Source organism: Delphinus delphis, chromosome X (genome assembly GCF_949987515.2).
Source record: "Delphinus delphis chromosome X, mDelDel1.2, whole genome shotgun sequence".
NCBI lineage: Eukaryota > Metazoa > Chordata > Mammalia > Artiodactyla > Delphinidae > Delphinus > Delphinus delphis.
Genome location: NC_082704.1, coordinates 9898657 through 9920579, shown reverse-complemented (window position 1 = coordinate 9920579; position 21923 = coordinate 9898657). Strand labels below are relative to the sequence as shown.

The window sequence follows — 21923 nt, the reverse complement described above, 5'->3', positions numbered from 1 at the left end:
TAGTCAATGAAATTGTAATTTTGATTTAAAAATACTTAGATGCTGTCAAACACTGATCAACATCGTCTGAACAAACAACCATAGAAAAAATGAGACGAATGGGGAAATTTGAATACTGACTGGATAATTTATATTAAGGAGTTATTAATTTTTACATGAGATAATAGTATTGTGTTTATGTATTTTTAAAATGTATTGTCTTTTAGAGATATAGATGGGAGGGAAATGGATAGGAGTGAAACAGAATTAGCCATGTAGTGATAACTGTTGAATCTGAGCAATGCTTATATGGGCGTTCATTATACTTGTTCTACTTTTTTGTTTGAACTGTTTTTCATACCAAACTGTAAAAATCTGATCAGAACTTTTGCTTCTATTTGTGAATTTAAAAAGACCAGCCTAACCCAGAACAATTCTAACCCTTTAAAGTTTATCCTTTCAAAAAGGGTAATACCAGTAGGAAATCAAGTCTGTAGCTCTCACAATGCTTTTTAAATGCATATACCATGTCTTAAAACCTTTATACCTAAGCAGCTACTTTGTGCCATCTGTGAATTTTATGATGACCTTATGGGTACAGATCCCACCGGGGGACCACCAATAGAGGCAGAGGATATGGGGAAGTCAGATCTGAATGAACATAAGACATCTTTATATGCTCCTGGTAGGTTAGGAAAATGGCCCAGATTGATTGAAGGTCAAGTGGGGACTTTGGTCACACCAATGGATTGGGTGATCTGTGAATAAACAGGCACCCTAGAAACTGGTAGTGAGAAGGCAGTACAGCATAATGAGAATTTGAACATAAGCCAATCATAGATTCATATCTTGATTCAACCAATTAATAAATGTGATCTTACTAAACGTTACAGAGTCTCGGTTAACTCATATAATTCCCCATATAATAGGGGGCTGTTGGGGATTAAATAAAATATGTGAAATATGAGGAAAGTGTTAACAGAGCAGGTCTGGTTGTTTGGTCCTTGTATGTCAAGGGGACCGGGAACCATGATTTGACCATTGGCCAACCCTGTGGGAATGTTCTTATGTTAATGGTTGATGATCATGTTTTGTACACCTGATTGCTTTGCACGAGCATCAACATTGACGATGTGCATCTGGTTTCATTGTTGGGATCCTGAGTTTCACTTGCCATGGCTGGTCATGTAGCATGATATACCTATGGGACCAGCTCTCAATAAAAGCCTCAGATGCGGAGGCTTCCCTGGGCAGAGACATTTTGCACATGTCCCTCTAGTTTGTTGCTAGAGAGGTAGCATGTCCTAGGTGGCCCCAGATGGGTAAGTACTCAAAAGCGTGTGTCCAACCTCTCTAGCTTCCTCCTGATAGAGGTCTTTTTCCTGTTGCTCTTGGGCTGTATATTTTTGCTCTAATAATCCTTAGCCATGGGTATAACCTGCTTTTGAGTCTTGTGAGTTCTTTTAGTAAATCAGCAAAATTGAGGGGAGGGTGGCCTTCAGACTCACAAGACATAAAGAGACCAGTACAATGGCTGGCAAATAGGACACACTCAAGATATGCCAGCTATGGCATTTAACTTATCCTGCTATATGTTACAGGGGAGTAACCTCACTGTACTAGAATATAGGCCGGGACTCCAGGACTTTGTCTGCTTTTCTTAACCATGCCCTTGGGAGAAGGAAAGGATAACCTCTCATCAGTGGGGAAGTTAGAGAATATAACTCCAAGGTTGTTCCCTGGCCTCCCACCCATGCCAATTCAGAGTGGGAAGGTACCATGTGAAGAAAATGGGTAGGTATCAGACCTCCAACTGGGACATTTTGAGAATGCACAACAGGGCAAACTCTTTTTTTTTTTAATCATTTTGAAGGATAACAAAAAGAATGAAAAGCCTTGTTGAGAGTTATGAAGACTAGAACACTTAGACTAACATCATGGCACTCCAGGTGTGGGTGCTGGAGGCTGGACCCTTACTTTGGTAGCAGTCACAGGAGGCAGTGGTATTAGAAATGACCGTCAGGAGTTTCCCCAATGCAGCCAGAAGCAAGCACACAGAGCCATTTCCACCAAGCACTGGGCACTACAGAAAGACAGTCTTAAACTGTGAGGACTGTATGTAAACATGAAAAAAATAAGGTTAATTGGGTTGAGACTTCAATTGAGGGCTAATCCAAGGGAAAAAGGAGTCCAGGGTACCCATCTTGCAATTCCTTTCTATATTTATGTGTGTGTGTTTATGGTTCCCATCCAAGCGGCCAGATCTAAATAAGATACCTCAAAAGAGCTTTATGCCTCTAAAATGCAATAATAATTACAATAAAATCATTTGTTATGTCATGCATTTAATTACTATTTTTCAAGTAAATTGCCTCTAAGATGGATAGGTCTAACCTCAGTAGTGATCCCAAGAGGATTTTCCCTCTATCAGGGTCTTAAAGGATGGTGAGCATAAAACAGTTGGTGTAAGTTTGCTTCTTCATGGGTGGTTTTAATTTTTATTGAGCCCTTAATTATTTCATGGGTGGTTTTATAGATGACTTCCTTGCATTTTATGTTGCAGATAATGGTTATCTCCTTGTCACTGTCACCATCACTGTAGTCTGTCATCATATCACTGTCATTCGCATTGCCACAGAGTGCATAGTGTCTGGAATCTATCTTATGAAAGGACTTGGAAAAAGGCTTCAGTTCACATGGAAAAGGTGGGTTTTGAGTATTCTTCTTCTTTGCCTCTGAAATATTATTGACGAAAAACTCAGAAGCAGCTCTGCAAACAAGGCATTTTTCCTTGTAGCATAGACAAGACTTGACTGGTTGAGGCCTAGATAATATGTCTGCCCTACCTGCACTAACTGACCTCTTTAGAATAGGATGTCTGTGGCGTTTGGTGAGTTTCTGTAAACTGGATGGCTTGGGCAAGCTTTGATTTTGTGGATAGGGTGAACAAGGAGTCTTGGTTGGCCTGACCAGATATTGTAGACTGGCTAGCCAAGGTGGCCTGTTGGCCTTATTGGGATAGGATGAACTGACTTGATTGACTAGCTAATGGGCATGAGCCTGCTTACGTGCCTTTTCTAGACTGTGTTTCTATGTGACTTTTCCTGGTGGGATGACTTCTCTTGACTCAAAGGTCTGATTAACTTTTCTGTGCTGGATGGTGCAGATGCCTTTCCTGGACTTGAGAGCCCAGATAGCTTGTCTATACCGGACAGCATGGATTGTTTTTCTGGACTGCACAGACTAACTGTCTTGGAGTCACCGAATAATATTTTGGATGACCTGGATGACTTAGCCATTACACCTTCTTTCTTGACCCTGAAAATATAGAAAATTTGGAGTATGACAATTTAAATCAAAAGAGTACTATTGCTATCACCAGAAAACACAGGCTATTGTGTCATTTTAGACTTCTGGTCTTTTTTTGGCTCTAGCAGGAAAATTGAACACAGTAAGAATTGGAGTGTGGTGAAAGCCATGACTCAGGTTACAGATATGAACATATGTTGAATGCTTTTCCTTTTTCTTAATTTTACTGTTTCAACCACAGTTCATAACCATATAGTCTGCGTATGGAATGACACAAAATTGTTTCAAGTCTACTGTTGAGAGGGAGAGAGATAATTTTATTTATTCCAGAAATTAAACTTTTTATAAAAAAGTCACAAGTTGATATGCAACTGAGGCACAAATGTCACAACTTCTCACGTATAAAAAAAACACTCTTTAGACCAAATTCATTGTTTTCCTATCATTTACACCATCAGATTTTCTCTCCATGCATATTTATATTCACAATATTCCTCTAAAACCAAAGGAATGGAGCACTGGTATAGTTCAGTCATCAGTCCTTGGACTGGGAAATTTTTAGGGAACTAGTATATCAGGGCCAGCCTGATCCTCCTATATGAAAGCCAGGGACTGAGATCACTGAACACAGTTAATCATTTTTCATGTTATTATATCTTAAAACAGTAGATTATCCAAAATGTTTTATTGTCTTTGGAATGCAGAGACCCAGTGCCTTCTCTCTCCCCTTTTTCGTTCTGTCTTATTCAGATAGTCATTCCCTCTTTTCCTAGACTCAATTTATAATGAAATTAGCAGCCTGGGGCTCAGCTGAACCCTGAATAAGGGACAGCTTTGGCTAAAGTTGGTAATGTACTTGAAATAATTTGAGCTGATATCATTTAAGTGAAGGTATCCACCCACAAGATGTTGGTAGCTCTTTTGAAGTCTAAAGTTAACATTAACTAACCATAACAACAACGAAAACTCCTACATGTATACACACACACACACACACACACACACACACACACACCCCTTGCATTCTTAATTCAAAGGTGTAAAACTTACGTTCCTGCTTTGGGGGCATCATCGCTCATACAGTAATAATGGAGAAAGCAAAAACAGGTATAAACAAAAGCTATGATCATAACACCAATTATGATAATGAGTAGATGTCTCCTAAAATTGTCCAGTTTGGTCTCCATTGATTCACGGTGCTTGGCTCCTGTCAAAGAGATTGTATCACCAGAAAATGTGTCAGGTAACCAAGTTTCCTTCCACTTTGATGCTGTTTGTCACTGTAGGTCAAAGTCAAATCTCTTCATCAATTATTTTTTTAAGCATGATAAGTGTCCCACTGTTATTTTCTTCCCTCTATCAGGTCCCCAGCCACAGTCTAGAAGCCAAATCTGGGAGGTATCTCCGGCTAATGAGTATAATTACTTGGGTTACCCCTGCATCATGGCTTGCTTGACCCATTACCTAGGTTTTTGAGTGTGTGTGTATGTCTTGCATGTGTGAATGCACTTGAGTGTTAATGTATATGTGAATGTGTACGGTGGGAAAAGGGATAGGACAAGAAAAAGCCCTTCTCGGGCTTCCCTGGTGGTGCAGTGGTTGAGAGTCCGCCTGCCGATGCAGGGGACGCGGGTTCGTGCCCCGGTCCGGGAAGATCCCACATGCCGTGGAGCGGCTGGGCCCGTGAGCCATGGCCGCTGAGCCTGCGCGTCCAGAGCCTGTGGTCCACAACGGGAGAGGCCACAACAGTGAGAGGCCCGCATACCGCAAAAAAAAAAAAAGAAAGAAAAAAAAAAAAAAGAAAAAGCCCTTCTTGAAACCTACTGTGTCTTAGGTACCATGCCACATTCATTCACATAGCATTTTCTCGTTTGGCTGGTGGGGGGTGTGGTGGGGGGTGGTGGATTGGGTGGGGAAGGGGAGTGAAAGGGGGCAACATGTCTGTACTCTTTATGCTTCTATGTTGCTTGGAATTTTTACACAGAAGTAAAGCTCTTAGGTGTTGTCCTAGAAATTCTTGAAGACCTACTAATAGTAACATCCAAGAAACAGCAGATTTCTTAAACACAGCTAGCTTGCCTAATTAAATGCTTGAATGCATAATATAATAGATCATAATTTCTAAGTTTTAAGGTTAAGCACATAACCTGTAGTAGACGGTTCATCACTTTGGTTTGTATTTAAACAAGTATTTGTCAAAATGGGTAAAAGTAGGACATAAATAAAAAGATTCATGTCCAGGGCCTTGTTCAAATGCTTCTTCTACCAAGGAAACTACTTGGATTTGATATGGTTCAGCTTGTTCTAGGGGTTTATGACATTATCATTCTGTGTCATATTCTGACAGCATAATCTCACCATGGGGAGGCATGAGCTTCTGTGTACAAATATTATCAAATGACTTTTAATCATTTATTTCTCCTTTACATCAAATATTCTATCAGATTTGAATCAAGAAGACTGAGACATTATTAAGCACAGAGGGAAGTACTTAGAGAAGGTAGAGAAACTGGGATAGCTCTAGCTATTGAAGAACTATTTTTCCTTATTAAATGTTAAGGAGGCACCTTGCAGCCTTGTCGTAGTCTTCTGTGTTATAGAGGTTAAATCGTCTTGGGGTATAAGTTTTTAGGATTTTTTTCTTAGTAAAATTAAGATTTTGAGTAGTCCCTCAACCTTTTTATTGAGCTGCTATTAACCATCAGGCTGAAGCTCAGTCCAATCATTCATTTATTCAACAAACATAGAGTATTCCTATATGCCAGACAGCATGCTTAATGCTGCAGATCCTAAAATAAGCAAGATAAAAATTCTTGCGCTCCTGGAATTTATATTCAAGTAGAGAATTCAAGTAATTACAAGATAGTGTGAAGTGGGCTGTATTAAGACTAAGCAAAGTGTTTGGGGAGAGAAAGATCATTTTAACAATGATTGGAGAGAATGGATTAGAGGGGAGCTCTGTCTGTTTGTGGGGAGACCACTTACGGAGAAAGAGAAAAGATGTTTACCGAAATTGAGGTATTGAGGATGAGATAAATGGGTGAATTTTTAGAAATAATAAAGCAGTTGAATAGACATGATTTGGTTCTTGATTGATTGTTAGAGTGAAGGAAAGGGAAGAGTCGAGGACAGATCAGAAGTCTGGCTTGGACAACTGAGTAGCTCTTGGCCCTGTTCATTGAGACAGAGGACACAGGAGAAGCTGCAGCTTTGAGGAGAATGGGAGTAGTAGAAGTTGATGAGATCAGTCTGGGTCATGTTGAACTTAAGGTTCTCATGAGATATTCAAGTACACATATCCAGAAACCAGTTAGAGTTCAGAAGATGATTTAGGCTGGAAGTCATCAGCATCTAGAACAGGGCTTCTTTATGCTTTTTGTGCCATTGGCAGTCTGGGGAAGCCTGTGGAGCCCATCTCAGAATGATATTTTTAAACGTACAAAATGAAATGTATAGGGTTACAAAGGAAATGGATTATACTGAAATAGAGTTATCAAATACAAAAATTGTGATGTAGTAATATATGTAATTACTGATTCACTAAATAAAGAGATCTGGCAGTGGATCTAATAACTACTGTACACTGAAATGATAAGCATAAACAATATTTTGCGGTATCTGCAACAACTGTAATATATGAAAATAGATATGATTTCTAATACTGACAAAGTCACAGGCACAGGTTATATACTACTGTGGTTTGTTGCTTACATTCATAATTGGGAGAAATACTAAATTTTCATTAGAGATTGGTGAAAACAAAAATGTTTTTTATCCATTCAAGTTTACAAATTGCCTGAATTCAATTCCTGTATCTAAGTCAGAAACCCAATCTAGAAGCTAACTGAAACCCATAGGAATGGATGAGATCAACCCAAGGAGAGAAGGTAGAGCGGGCAATGTGCCCAGGACCAAACCCAGAGGAATCCCAACATTTAGAAATTTAGTAAAGGAGCCTGATCTAGCAAAGAAAATCCAGAAGTGCCAGAGAGGTAGGGAGGAAAACCAGGAAAGTGTGAGGTCCTAGAAACCATGGTAAGAGAGTTTTTCAAGGCACTGGGAGTAGTGGCAGTGACAAATACTGCTAAATATCTGAGACAGATAAGGACTGAAAAGAAGTTAAAATGGATTTAATAACAGAAAGGTCACTAGTGATTTAGGCAAGAGCACTGTTTCAGTGGAAAGGCAGAGACGGAGGCCAGATTTCAATGGGTTGACGAGTAACTGAAGCTGAGGAAGTGGAGTCAGCTAGTGTAGACAATTCTTTCAAGTATGACTGCAAAGGGGAAAAATAGGGTGCTTTCTAGAGGGGGATGGTGGACCTGGGGAGGACATTTTGTGAGAAGGAAAAGAACTTCTCAATTAAAAGCTGATGGGAAAGAACTAGTATGGGGGAAGATATTGAAGCCACAGAAAAGAGTGAGGATAAATGATAGAGCCAGGCTCTTTGGGAGCAATAAAGAATGCCATAGTTACCCTCCCAGTGGGTACAAGTGCAGATCAAAAAGTCGGAATTGGATACAGAGCCATGCAGGATGGGCATGGGGATGGGAATAAAAGGCTTAGGGGGAGGGATTTGAAGAATTTCTATCTGAATGCTTCAGTCTTCCTAGTGAATGAAGAGGGGAAGTCATCCTTTGTTGAGGGTTAGAGGTTTGAGGACAGTGGGGAAGGTTTTGGAATAGATGCTGTGGAGAATGGAAAGACTGAAGAAACTATCTGATGTGATGTGATTGGGCATTTTGCCCTTTTTCTGGCTTAAGAGAAAAACGTTTCCCTTTAATGATAAAGCTGTTTCTATGGCAGATGATGTGTTTATTAAGTTAAAAAATTAATCATCATGATGAATACTACTTGGGAAGTAAATGTTAATCAGGGATGCTACATAACAGCATTCAATTTTTTGAAGAATTTTCCCTAACAGTCATATTAAGTGGCTCTATAATGAATGGACCAGTACATACTGTGCAAGCAGCTGACTCATCTCAGAGCTCTGAAGCCTAGGCCCCTAAAGCAAGGGAACGACGAAACCTTTGCTTAGTAGATGCTCCAGTCTCCCTTTGTTCAGCCTGTCCTCTGCCTGCCCTAGTTTCAGCATCACATATGAACAAGGGCAGCCTATTTGCAGGAAATTTCCCTGGAGAGGCCTGCGTGGTTACAGGGTTCTGTGGCAATGGCGAAAACACAGTGCATTTCCCCAAATGGACTGGCTCTTTCAGTTTTGTGTTGCATCACCAGTAAGTCATTCTGAAATATTTATTGAGGGCTTCTTATGTGCCACTGGGGTTTCAGTGGGAGAGACTAATGGGGTGGGGGAAAGACATTAAACGAAAATAAGCAGTGATAGATATTATAAAGGTGCTAGGAGAGCCACGAATAACAGGTTTGATTTCATCAGGAGGGTCAGAGGAAGTTTTCCTGAGGAAGCAATACTGGGGCTGAGTTCTGAAAGATGAATAGCAGTGAATTATGAGAAGAAGAAAGATAAGAATGTCCTAGGTGGAGGAGACACATGTGCAAACGCCCTGTGGTGAAAGGGAGAGCAGCAAGTTAGAGATAGCAAAAAAGGTAAGAGTTGAGACTAAAGAAGTTTGGGCCTTGTAGGTCAAACTAAGTGCATAAAGTTGGACTTTATTCTACGAATAACGGGGTACCACTGAAGACTTTCTGGCTAGAGAATAACCTGGTAAGATCTGCATTTTAGAAAAACCACCCTGGCTGTTGTATGGGGAATAGATTGGCGGGGCATGAGTAGAAGAAAGTAGGTGAGACAATTAGAAGGTTGTTACATAGGTCCAGGTGATAGAGGATGGTGGCTTGAAGCAGGGTAGTAGTGATAAAGATGGAGAAAAATTGACAAATTTGAGGAATATTTTGATGGTGGGTAGGACTTGATGAAGGGTAGACCATGGGGCATGAAGGGGAGAGAGGTAGCAAGGATGATTAATTCCTTCAACGAAAATGTGTTGGTGTCTGTGTGACTTTCCCTTTACCCTATGTGCTTTGCGTTAAGCACGAGCATTCAAATAGACACAGTCCCTGCCTTCAAGGAGTTTGAAATCTAATGGGAGAGAGAGACACGTAAATAACCAATCACTAAGCTGTGTAATGTCTCGCAGGCTGTGATGTCGCAGGGTACAGTGCCACAAGAGCACACAAAAGGAGTATCTATTCAAAGTGGGGACTCCTGGAGATGACCCTTGAGCTGAGGTGGGGTTTTTAATTCATTTGTTTTTAAATGTGGGTAGGAGTTCCTTGAACCCAAGTAGGAAGGGAAAGAACACTGCATTGCACAGGCTTCAATACGTGTGAAGCGTGGTTGAGGGAACTTCATTTCCATGTGGCCAAAATGAAGACTCTGGGGAGGGGCTAGCTGGAAACAAAGCTGGAGTGGGTAAGCGGGGTAACCCTTATAAAAGGGTTGTGTGCTAAGGGCCTTTCTTTAAGTCTGTTTCCTTATCTTTAAAATGAATAGAAAAAAGATGAAAGGATAAGCCTGTAAGGGTAGCAGCCTTCGAAATCATCCTTTTGGGACCATTGGAATAGAACAAAACTAAATATTCTTTGGAAAATAAAATTCACTTTTACCCTGAAATAGTTACCTCTAAATAATCCTGCACTTCAAATACCTTTTAACTGTATAAAGATCAGAAAATGCCATTTTTACACAATGTTATATGTCAATTGTATCTCAATAAAGCTAGGAAAAAAATTGTTTTTTAAAGTTACTTTATTGCTTTTTTTTTTTTTTTTTTGTGGTACGCGGGCCTCTCACTGTTGTGGCCTCTCCCGTTGCGGAGCACAGGCTCCGGACGCGCAGGCTCAGCGGCCATGGCTCACGGGCCCAGCCGCTCTGCGGCATGTGGTATCTTCCCGGACCGGGGCACGAACCCGCGTCCCCTGCATCGGCAGGTGGACTCTCAACCACTGCGCCACCAGGGAAGCCCTTTATTGCTTTTTGAATCAAATAATCTTAATTTGATGCTTATAAAGTACAAGAATATCGGTCAACCCTTTTTAAAAAAAAATAATTAATTAATTTTTGGCTATGTTGGGTCTTTGTTGCTGCGCACGGGCTTCCTCTAGTTCCGGCGAGCGGGGGCTGCTCTTCGTTGCAGTGCGAGGGCTTCTCATTGCGGTGGCTTCTCTTGTTGCAGAGCATGTGCTCTAGGCGCGTGGGCTTCAGTAGTTGTGGCACGCGGGCTCAATAGTTGTGGCTCATGGGCTCTAGAGCACAGGCTCAGTAGCTGTGGCGTGGGTTTAGTTACTCTGTAGCATGTGGGATCTTCCTGGACCAGGGCTCGAACCCGTGTTCCCTGCACCGGCAGGCAGATTCTTAACCACTGCACCACCAGGGAAGTCCCCTGTCAACGCTTTTTAAAATCAGTTTTTTCCCTAGTGATGGATAAATGATAAACAATATGTTAGAGCTGATAATTTCAGAAATAGCTTCGAAATTAATTTATCATTAACTTCATATTCACAATGGATACAAAAGCTATACTGTACTTTTTTTGCTTTAACATAGATTTATATGATTTTCTTTTATTTGTAAGCTCACATGCCTAGCATGTTAGAAATTCATTTTACTCAAAAATTCTGGGGTACAATTTTGATCAAAATTGTGCATAATAGATGTACTTTAAAATCCCATTTGTTGCTTCAGATTTGTTGTTATTGTGTTTCTTTGTGCCAGAACTATGCTGAGGCTCAGAGAGGCACTTGCCTCTGGCACAAAATTTAACGGGTGCCCAAACACTCAGTAATCAAGATAAATAATATTTTCATGTAATATTTTAAAAATCAAAATGAATGCACAAAATGTCCATGATGTACAAAATAGCAAATATAATTTTTAAATTTATTTATTATTTTTGGCTGTGTTGGGTCTTCGTTGCTGTGGGTGGGCTTTCTCTAGTTGCAGCAAGCAGGGGCTACGCTTCACTGCAGTGCACGGGCTTCTCATTGCAGTGGCTTCTCTTGTTGCAGAGCACGGGCTCTAGAGCTTGCGGGCTTCAGTAGATGTGGTGTGTGGGCTTAGTAGTTGTGGCTCGTGGGCTCTAGAGCGCAGGCTCAGTAGTTGTGGCACATGGTCTTAGTTGCTCTGCAGCATGTGGGATCTTCCTGGACCAGGGCTCGAACCTGTGTCCCCTGCATTGGCAGACGGATTCTTAACCACTGCGCCACCAGGGAAGCCCTAAAATAGCAAATATTTTAAATAAAGACAGGATCTGACCCTATACTTGCCTCCCCCTAATCCCAACTCTGAGTCTTCAGCCTGCAGGGCCATCCTTATCCTTGTCTACTTTAAAACCCAGAAGGCAGGGTCCAAAGACTCAGCCGGTGCTTCTAAACAGGGCTGTGTACCCAAGACTCCTAGAAATGTCTCTAGGTCTTCTGCCCAGGTCTCTGCTCCTGCGCTCCTGTTTGATGATCCTCTGTGAAGAACGCCTCTTCCTGCTTTCTCTGCCCTTACCTCTCTAGAGCTGAACCGTCGCCACTTTTCTGATTTCTCCCCTTTTATCTGATTGTCTTGCTCCAAGAGTCTGGCCAGCACCATTCCCATTGGAATTGGTAGTACCTGAACTTGTCCTAGCTCCCACTCAGGCAAGTTTGAATCCTTGGCCCTTTTCCAGGTGAGAGGGAGGAACTTTTCCGGGGTTTCCGCCTCATGGCTTTCTACTGCCCTCCTCTGGGCCTCAATTACCACTGCAGTTCCACCGCGTGCCTTCGATTTATTTTTCCCATCCGATTTTTTCTAATTAAAAAAATCATATATGTGCCTTATAAAAATTTCAAATCACACAAAGGTATTTCAGCTTTCCTTTATCCCTTCAGTTCTTCTGACCCCTTGAAAATTGCTCTAAATATTCCTTACCTATAGCCTGCCAAGATGCCTGCATCTTTAATTGCATTTTAAAATTGCCTAAGGAATACTTTAATCTATTTTTATTATAAAAAATAAAAAAATATAGAAATATACAGAATAAAAAGTTACAGAGTCTTTTCCTTCACGACCCCATTCTTTTCCCATTCTAGAGGCAATGACACAAACGTTTTATGGGCATCTCTCAGACTTTTCTCTACTCATTTACATACGTACCAAGTGCATGATGCATACACCCACATACTAAATATAAATGGGATCATTCTGTAAGTATTGATTTTCAGGGTTTTAAAAAATTGCACAACTACATGTATACTCATGTTCATAGCAGCATTATTCACAAGAGCTCAAAGGTGGACACAACCCACATGCCCATCAACAGATGAACAGATAAACAAAATGTAGTATATACATACAATGGAATATTATCCACCCTTAAAAAGGGATTAAATTCTGAGACATGCTACAACATGAATGAACCTCGAAGACAGTTACGCTAAGAAATAAGCCAGTCACAAAAGGCCAAGTAATGTATGGTTACACTTACATGAGGTACCTAGAATAGTCAAATGCATAGAAATAGAAAGGGCCTGGGCAGAAGGGAGGATGTGAAGTTATTGTTTAATAAGTACCGAGTTTCAGTTTGGGATGATGGAAAAGTTCTGGAGATGGATGGTTCTGTTGATGAATGCATTTAATGCCACTGCCTTATATACTCGAAAAGGGTTAAAATGGTAAATTTTAGGGTATGTATATTTTACCACAATAAAAAAATAATCACACCACTAATACCTGAATGAGTTCCTTGTAAGACAGTCAAATGTAAACATTTACAGGGCAAAGCATGACCAACCCCATTGACCGCTTCCCCTCCTCCATCCCATTCTGCTCTCCTCAGGTAATGGCCTGAGTTCTGGTGTGTGTCCTTTGACTTCCTTTTCTGTGCATTTACAGACATTACAGAGCATAGTCTGGAGCCAGACTGGGTTAAAATCCTGGCTCTACCATTTACCAACGTGGTGACCCTTGGGCAAATTAATGTTTCTGTGCCTTAGGTTCATCATCTGTAAAAGGGGAATAATAATAGAAGTTTCTGAACTCGGGTTACAGTGAGGATTACATTAGATAATGCTCTTAGCACAGTACCTAGCACTTAAGTGATCAAGAAATGTTAGCTATTACTATTCGCTTACCATTACTATTGGATGTAGTGTCCACCTTTAGAGAGTGAGCAAAGCAGACAAGCAGATAATACCTGTGACATTAAAAGCAGAAAGCAGGGACTGGAGGAAATTTGAGGATGGGGGCCAGAAAGGGCAGCAGAAGAGCCCAAGAAAGGAAAGTGAATGGCTGCCAATCAAATCTAGCATCTACCTATGGAACAAAAAGTAGAGGAGATACAAGGAAACATAGATAGAGGCATAGGAATAAAGGAGACTTTAATACACTACTCTCAGCACAAGACAAATCAAATGGACACCGAATTATTAAGGAGGTAGAAGATGTGAAGAAAATAATCAATAGAGTCCATCTTATGGATGTACGTAGAACTTTGCACCCATTCTTTTTTCTCACGAGCATGATGAGTTGTTTTATCTGCTTGGAACGGGAAATCCATTATTTTGGAAAACCACTTCTCCCCACCTCAGCCTGGTCCTGAAAAGGGGTAGCAATCATAGAATCGCTCCCCATTGGCCACAAGGGTGGGCATGTGGCTCAGGCTAGACCAGTAATCATTTTCTATCTCTGGCCATAGTGGTTGGTTTATAGTTGGCTATGTGACTCAGGACAGGCGAACCAGAGGTCTTCACCAAGTTTTTTCAAACAATTTGGGCTAAGAAGTTCCTTTACCACCACTGGATATGAATTCAAAGTTGCCTGTACCATGGCCCCTGTTGATAGGACTAAGCTAACTGGAAAGAATAAAACTGACATAAAGAGAAACATAAAGACGAAAGATGGAGAGTGTTTTCCAAGGAGGGTCACAATTCCAGTTGTTCCCTAGGCCATCTGCATCCCTGCCTTTTTGGTGGCTTGATTATATGCATCCATATACACTTGACCCTTGAACAACATAGGCTTGAACTGCGTGGGTCTACTTACGTGTGGATTTTTTTTCCAATAAATCCCAGGATGTGGAGCTGTGGATATGGAGGGTCAACGGTAAAGTTTTCAACTGCAGGGAGAATCGAGAATCGCTGCTCCTAACCCCACGTTGTTCAAGCATCAACTGTAGTCCCTCTTTTGTTTTGCCAATTGGAATTGGGCTTATGTCATTTGCAACCACAAGAGTTCTAGCTAATATGAATTGGTGTGGCGTGTGTGTGTGAACAATAGGGTAATACCACAGGGGGTTCCCGAGCCATTAATTAAGATCAGTGGGTCAAAAGCAGGCCCAACATGCTTGGTCTCAGGACAGCAGCCCCTAGCCACACCTCTGTGGCACAGGACCTGCTGCTAAGGTGTGATGAGGCTGAGGCCAGCGTTGACTGGAATTTCAAATTTCCCCCTCCCAGCATTTTTAAAAATATTTATTTATTTAGGCTGTTCCGGGTCTTAGTTGTGGCACATGGGATCTTCGCTGCTGCATGCGGGCTCTTAGCTGCAGCATGCGGACTCCTAGTTGCGGCATGCATGTGGGATCTAGTTCCCCGAGTAGGGGTCAAGCCCGGGCCCCCTGCTTTGGGAGCAAGGAGTCTTACCCACTGGACCACCAGGGAAGTCCCCTCCTCCCAGCATTTAGCAGCACACCGCGTCATTGCAGACCTGAACGTTTCTGGTGAGAAGGCTGTTATCAGCTTTCCCTCTTTATGCCCCTATGTTTACCCGCAAGACTTCTCTGCCAGTGCGAATGCATTTGTGTTCTCACCTGCACACACTCACGACACATGTCCACATGTGTGCCCTCAAAAGCCTTCACAAACACCTACGTAAATATGCATGAGACCTCAGGTGAGAACTCGGAGGAGGAAGCATCCGTAGGACTAGAAATTATGTCTTGTTGGTTTTGAAATCTCATATGCCTGTTCATGTGCTCTAGTTACTGCCACATAAAGGCAAGAAGCCGTTTTGATCTCAACTACCTGTCGGGTCTCACTTTATTCGGTGACTGACATTAATGAACTGGTAATTCATTACTTTCTGTCTTGCGCATCCTCCAGAGGAGATCTTGACAGATCAGTATCCCTTTCACTGTTCTTTGCCTGTTCTGCCATCCTGTGGGCAAGGAACACAAGTGCTTTGGAGATTAAAGTTTCATTTGAAAAGAGCGTTAATGATCAGAGATATTCTTCCCTCCAGGGGTGAGGGAGAAGTGGGAAGGACACCTGGAGAAAATATGAGTTCCAAATCAAGGAAGACTGACTCCTTTCCCTAAATCTTTACAACTGGTTCAGGCTGGAGAATTTGCTCCTCTGAATGCAGTGTTCCTCAGAGGAGCTGGTACTTATTAGCACTACCAGGTACCAGGCAAGGAATTCCTACAGCGATCCTCCTGGTGGCCAGCTTGGTAGGCATTATCATTGCATTATCTTCATCTTACAGATGAGCCTGCTGAGGCTCAGAATGGCTAAGTAGCGTGCCCAAGTTCCCAAAGCCAGTTCGTGGGAGAGCCAGGATGTTTTGAAAATAACCTGGGAATATAAACAGGAAATATAAAAAGTTTCATTAGGAAATTACATACAAAGGAATCTAGGTTATATATATATACATACACACATATATATATATGTATACATATATATAAATCATGAAGCAAAATAATAACATGAATACTCATGAACCCATTAACTTAAGAACACCATCAGTGCCATTGAGTTTCCCAGTGTGTCCCTATACTCCTGCCTCGCTGCCCTTAGATCCTGACTTTTTTTATTCCTTTGATTTTCATTAATGTTTTATCCCAGAAGTAAGTGTCCTTAGTTTTGCTTAATTTTTTAAAAAAACTTATTTGGTTGTGCTAGGTCTTAGTTGTGACAGGCGTGCTCCTTAGTTGCAGCATGTGTGCTCCTTAGTTGCGGCCAGCAGGCTCCTTAGTTGTGGCATGTGAACTCTAAGTTACAGCATGCATGTGGGATCTAGTTCCCTGACCAGAGATCGAACCTGGGCCCCTGCATTGGGAGCGTGGAGTCTTAACCATTGTGCCACCAGGGAAGTCCAGTTTTGCTTAATTTTTAAGTATATAAAAATGGAAAGATATTTTACATTTCTTCTGTGACTTATTCACTCAAAATTGCTTGTGACTTCCATTCATGTTGATATGGGTACTTACAGTTCTTTTTTTTCCCTGATGTATAGGACTCTATTATATGAATATACCAGAATGTTGTCATCCCTTCTCCTGTTACTGGACACTTCACTTGTTTTTAGCTTTCCACTATTATATCAAATGCTGCTATAAATGTCCATGTACCTGCCTCTTGGTGCATGTGTATAAGAGTTTCTTTAGGGAATATACCTGGAAGAGAGTGGCTGCATCACAGGGAATGCAAATGTTCAACTTTTACATGATAATCTAATATTCTTCCCCAAAGTGGTTGTATCAACTTATAGTCCTACCAGAGTGTGTAAGGTTTCCATTGGTTCACATTCTTGCTATCATTTGAATTTTACAGAACTTTCAATTTTGGCCAAATTAGTGAGTGCAAAATGGTATGTCATTGTGATTGCTAGGAGTTTGTCAAATTTGTTTTCAAATTCAGTGGCATTAAGCTGAGTCACTGGATGGGGCAAGGGGTTAGCATTCCAGACAAAGGAAATCACTGGGGAAAGTGTCTTTGTCCATTTGGGCTGCTATAACTTAATACCACAGACTGGGTGGCTTATAAAGAAAAAAAAATTTATTCCTTAAAATTCTGGATGCTGGAAGTCCAAAATTAGAGTGCCAGCATGATTCTGTAAGGGCCCTCTTCCAGGTCACAGACTTCTTGTATTCTCACATGATGGAAGGTACTAAGGCTCCCTGGGGTCTCTTCTTATAAGGTCACAAATCCCATCCATGAGAGCTCCACCCTCATGACCTAATTATCTCCCAAAGGTCTCACTTCCAGATACCATCATATTGGGCAGTAGGATTTCAACATGTGGATTTTGGGGGGACACAAACATTCAGATCATAGCAGAAAGAGTTCTGAGTCAACTCAGAAGTTAGTACATTGAGAGAACAGAAAAAAAATCACCATAGGCGGAACATAATGAGTTCACCCCTGCCTAGTTAGCTAACCTCTCAGTACCTCACGTCTTGCCTGACTTGACCTGTGAAATCTGCCCAACCCCACCTGCCAGTCCTTGTCTCTTCTGACCAGCCCTCAATGATTGCATCATATAATATGGTGAAATTGTGTTTTAATTTTAACCAAGTTGATTCACATTGGGTCTTTTGCTTCTTATCTTTTATCAGATAGGTTTAACATTTGGATGAACTTCCAGAAGTTTATTCCAAAATATCTTTCTTATCATTCCACCATGGTTCATTGTCAATTCCACTTTGATCATCAAGCAACTTTATTTTTCTTTTATAATTTTTCTTTTATTTTATTTTTGGCCACGCCACTTGGCTTTGGGATCTTAGTTCCCCGACCAGGGATCGAACCCAGGCCCCCTGCAGTGAAAGCATGGAGTCCCAACCCCTGGACTGCCAGGGAATTCCCTCAGACAACTTCAAAATTGATTTTTGAAGCACATGTGGACTCTCACATGGAGTCCTGAAAAATGTGTGAGAATGAATTTTCAGGAATTTATTTTAGAACTTTCTTTGGCCTAGAATGGGGATAGAACCTGTTAACTCAGCAGCTGTGAATTATGGTTATATTTATTCTTTGGAAAATTTAGTTGCTGGTTGAGTGAATGTGGTAGTCTAACTCAGGTTTGCCCACTGGATTGCAATATATAGGCATAAAAAACAAAACCCAAGATTAGGATTTTAATAATCATGAAGTAAGTGGTGTTATTTTTTGGCTCTCTATGGTAACTCGATTCTGACGGTGGCCCTCAAGGAACCACACTATCTGGTATTTGTACCCTTGTGCAATCCCTGCCACATTGGCCTCTGGCTGGTGCTAACCAGTAGAATGCTGTGGAAGGGATACTGTGTCAGTTCCAGATCCAGTCTTTTTTTTTTATTCAATATTCAACATTTATTTTTTCCAACTTTATTGGTGTGTAATTGACGTATAACATTGTGTAAGTTTAAGGTGTACAACGTGATGATTTAATATATGCATATATTGTGAAATGATTACCACAAAATAAGATTAGTTAACACAGCCATCATCTCACATAGTTACATTTTTTTGTGTGTGTGGTGAGAACTTTTAAGATTTAATCTCTTAGCAACTTTCAAGTATACAATGCGGTATTGTTAGCTCTAGTCACCATGCCATACATTAGATCCCCAGAAATTATTCATCTTATAACTGGAAGTTTGTGCCCTCTGACCACCTTCGCCCATTCTTCCTCCCTGCGCCTCTGGAAACTGTCAATCTACCCTCTTTTCAGATTCCACATATAAGTGAGATCATACAGTACCTGTGTTTCTCTGTCTGACTTACTTCACTTAGCGTAACACCCTCAAGGTCCATCATGTTGTCACAAATGGCAGGGTTTCCTTCTTTTTATTGCTGAATAATATTCCACTGTGTGTGTCTATGCACACACACACACACATATACACACACTACAGTTTCTTTATCCATTCATCTGTCAACGGACATTTAAGTTGTTTCTGTGTGTTAGCTGTTGTAAATAATGCTGCAGTGAATATGGGGGTACAGATACCTCTTTGAGATAGTCATTTCATTTCCTTCAGATATATACCCAGCGTGATTGCTGGATCATATGGTATTTCTAGTTTTAATTTTTTGAGGAACCGCCACACTGTTTTCCAAAGTGGTTGTACTAATTTACATTTCACCAATAGTGTACAAGGGTTCCCTTTTCTCCACATCCTTGCCAGCATTTGTTATGACTTGTCTTTTTTATAGTAGCCATTCTGACAGGTTTGAGATGACATCTCATTGTGGTTTTGGTTTGCATTTCCCTGATGATTAGTGATATTGAGCACCTTTTCATGTACCTGTTGGCCATTTGTATACCTTCTTTGGAAAAATGTCTATTCAGATTATTTCCCTATTTTTAAATCTGATTATTTGTTTTATTGCTGTTGAGTTTTATGAGTTCCTTATATATTTTTGGATATTAACGCCTTATCAGGTAGATGGTTTGCAAATATTTTCTCCAACTCTGTAGGTTGCCTTTTCATTTTGTTGATTGTTTCTTTTGCTGGGCAGTGGCTTTTAGTTTGATATAGTCCCACATGGTGAGTTTTGCTTTTGTTGCTTGTGTTTTTGGTGTTACATCAATAAAATAATTACAAAGACCAATGTCAAAAAGCCTTGTCCCTGTGTTTTCTTCTGGGGGTTTTATGGTTTCAGGTCTTACATTTAAGTCTTTAACCCATTTCCAGTTAATTTTTGTGAGTGGTGTTAGATAGGGGCCAGATCCAGCCTTTAGGACTTACTGGCAGTTTCTGCTTCCTTTCTCTTACAATGATCCCTTTTGTGACCCCTGAGCCAACATGTACAAAGTCTAGCTACCTTTCTGCAGAGACCATGTGGAGAGGTCATGTGGAGGGGAGAGGCCATGAGACCATATGGAAAGACAGAGCAGTCCAGTTATATCAGGGTCCTAGTCAAACCTCCAGATGACTCCAACCCCAGCCATCGTGTGACTGCAACTGCATGAGAAATTCAGGCCAACAGAACTTCACCACTGAGCTCAATAAACCCATAGAATCATGATAGAAAATAGAATGAGGATTATTTAGAGCTCCTAAGTTTCAGGGTGGTTTGTTATGTTAATCAAAATAGCAACTGGTATGTAAAGGTCTGGACCCAGTTCATGTGTGTGTGTGTGTGTGTGTGTGTGTGTGTGTGTGTGTGTTGGGGGGTGGCGGTGAGCAGGGGAGGGTTCCCACACCACCAGGCTGTAGGACACAAACTGGGTGTCCTACAGTTCAGTTCAATTGTGACACTATCTACCTGGAGATGGTGTCAGATTCCAGAGATTAAAGGTTCAGTCCTACAAGTCTGCCCTCCCTCCTCAGATGCCAATACCAAGTCCAGATTGTTACCTGTACTTCTGATCTACTTTCTATATATCATAGGTTCCCATGATCCCCTCCTTGGGTTCTATTACTTTGCTAGAGTGGCTCACAGAACTCACAGAAACGTTTTACTTACTAGATCATCTCTTTATTATAAAAGGATATAACAGGAAGAGCCAGGTGGAAAAGATGCATAAGGCAAGGTGTTTGGAAAGGGCACTGAGCTTCCGTGCTTTCTCCAAGCATGCCAGTCTCCCCAAATCTCCATGTGCTCACCAACCTGGAAGGTCTCAGAACCTTGTCCTTTTGGGGTTTTATCATGGAGGCTTCATTGCACAGGCACAGTTGATTAAATCATTGGCTGCTGGTGATCGAACTCAATCTCAAGCCCCCCTCCTCTCCTTAGATCTGGGGGAGGGGTGGAGGTAGCGGGGAGTGACTGAAAGTTCTAACCCTCTAATCACATGGTTGGTTCCCCTGACAACCAACCCCCATCCTGAGTTGCTTTCCAAAAGTCACCTCATCAACATAAACCCAGTTGTGGTAGAAAGGGGCTTGTTGTGAATAACAAGACATCCATTTCACCTTCACAGCTCTAAAGCTATTTCAGGAACAGAGGACAAGCGAGCAAATATTATGACAAAAGGTGCTCCCACTGCTCTTGTCGTGCAGGAAAATTCCAAGGGTTTTGGGACCTGTGAGCCAGGAGCCATGGACAAAGACCAAATTTATATGAGATATATTTAGGCCATCTGGATAACCAAATATATACTTCTTATAAATCACAGTATGTGAAAGCAGACTGCTGACATAACAAAAGTCTAAAACATGTGTCAGCATGCACAAGCTGAAATGGCCTAGTAGAAACTGTTAGTGAAGGCTGAAGGAAAGATGCATTTTGGGGATCACTCAGCCACAATGTAAGAAGTCTAACGAGGGAGTGGCCAAGATGGCAGAGTAGGAAGACCCTGAACTCCCATGGCCACACCAAAATTACAACTACTTACAGAGCAACTATCGATGAGGAAGACCTGCAGACTAGCAGAAAAGATATTGTACAATGAAATATATAAAGAAGGACCCACAATGAGTTGGGTAGGAGGGGAGGAGATGTGGTACAGTTAAGACCAATACCCGCCCCCCACCCCCGGCCAAGCGGGCAACCCACAAAGGGGAGAATAATTACAACTGCAGAGGTTCTCCCAAAGGAGCAAGGTGTCCAAGAGCTACATCAGGCTGCCCAGCCTGGGGGTGCTGTGCCAGGAAGACAAGCCTCCAGAACATTTGGCTTTGAAGGCCAGGGGACTTAGTTTCAGGAGGGCCAGAGGGCTGGGGGAAATAGAAGCTCCTCCCTTAAAGGGCACACACAAAATCACCTGTTCCAGGACCCAGGGCAGAAGCAGTAATGTGAAATGAGCCTGGGTCAGACCCGCCTGCTGATCTTGGAGAGCCTCCCAGAGAGGCAGGAGGCAACTGCAGCTCACCCTGGGGACACAGACACTGGCAGCAGCCAGTTTGGGGAGCTCGGTCTACCACAAGGACACTGGTGCTGGCAAACACCATTTTGGAATCCTTCTAGCTTATTAGCACTGAGACCTACCAGCCTGTCAGCACCAGTACTCAGACAACTCAGGACAAGCAGCTGGC

At 41.6% G+C, this 21923-nt stretch overlaps 1 protein-coding gene across 1 annotated transcript; it reads right to left on the bottom strand.

The window, feature by feature from the left end:
* Positions 1-2406: 2406 nt before the first annotated feature.
* On the bottom strand, positions 2407-5562 carry CXHXorf66 (chromosome X CXorf66 homolog). The gene is given in 4 exon segments (XM_060002729.1): positions 2407-3068; positions 3071-3297; positions 4339-4495; positions 5436-5562. Coding segments are annotated over 4 exon segments (1134 nt in total). The 5' UTR covers positions 5524-5562.
* Positions 5563-21923: the final 16361 nt, after the last annotated feature.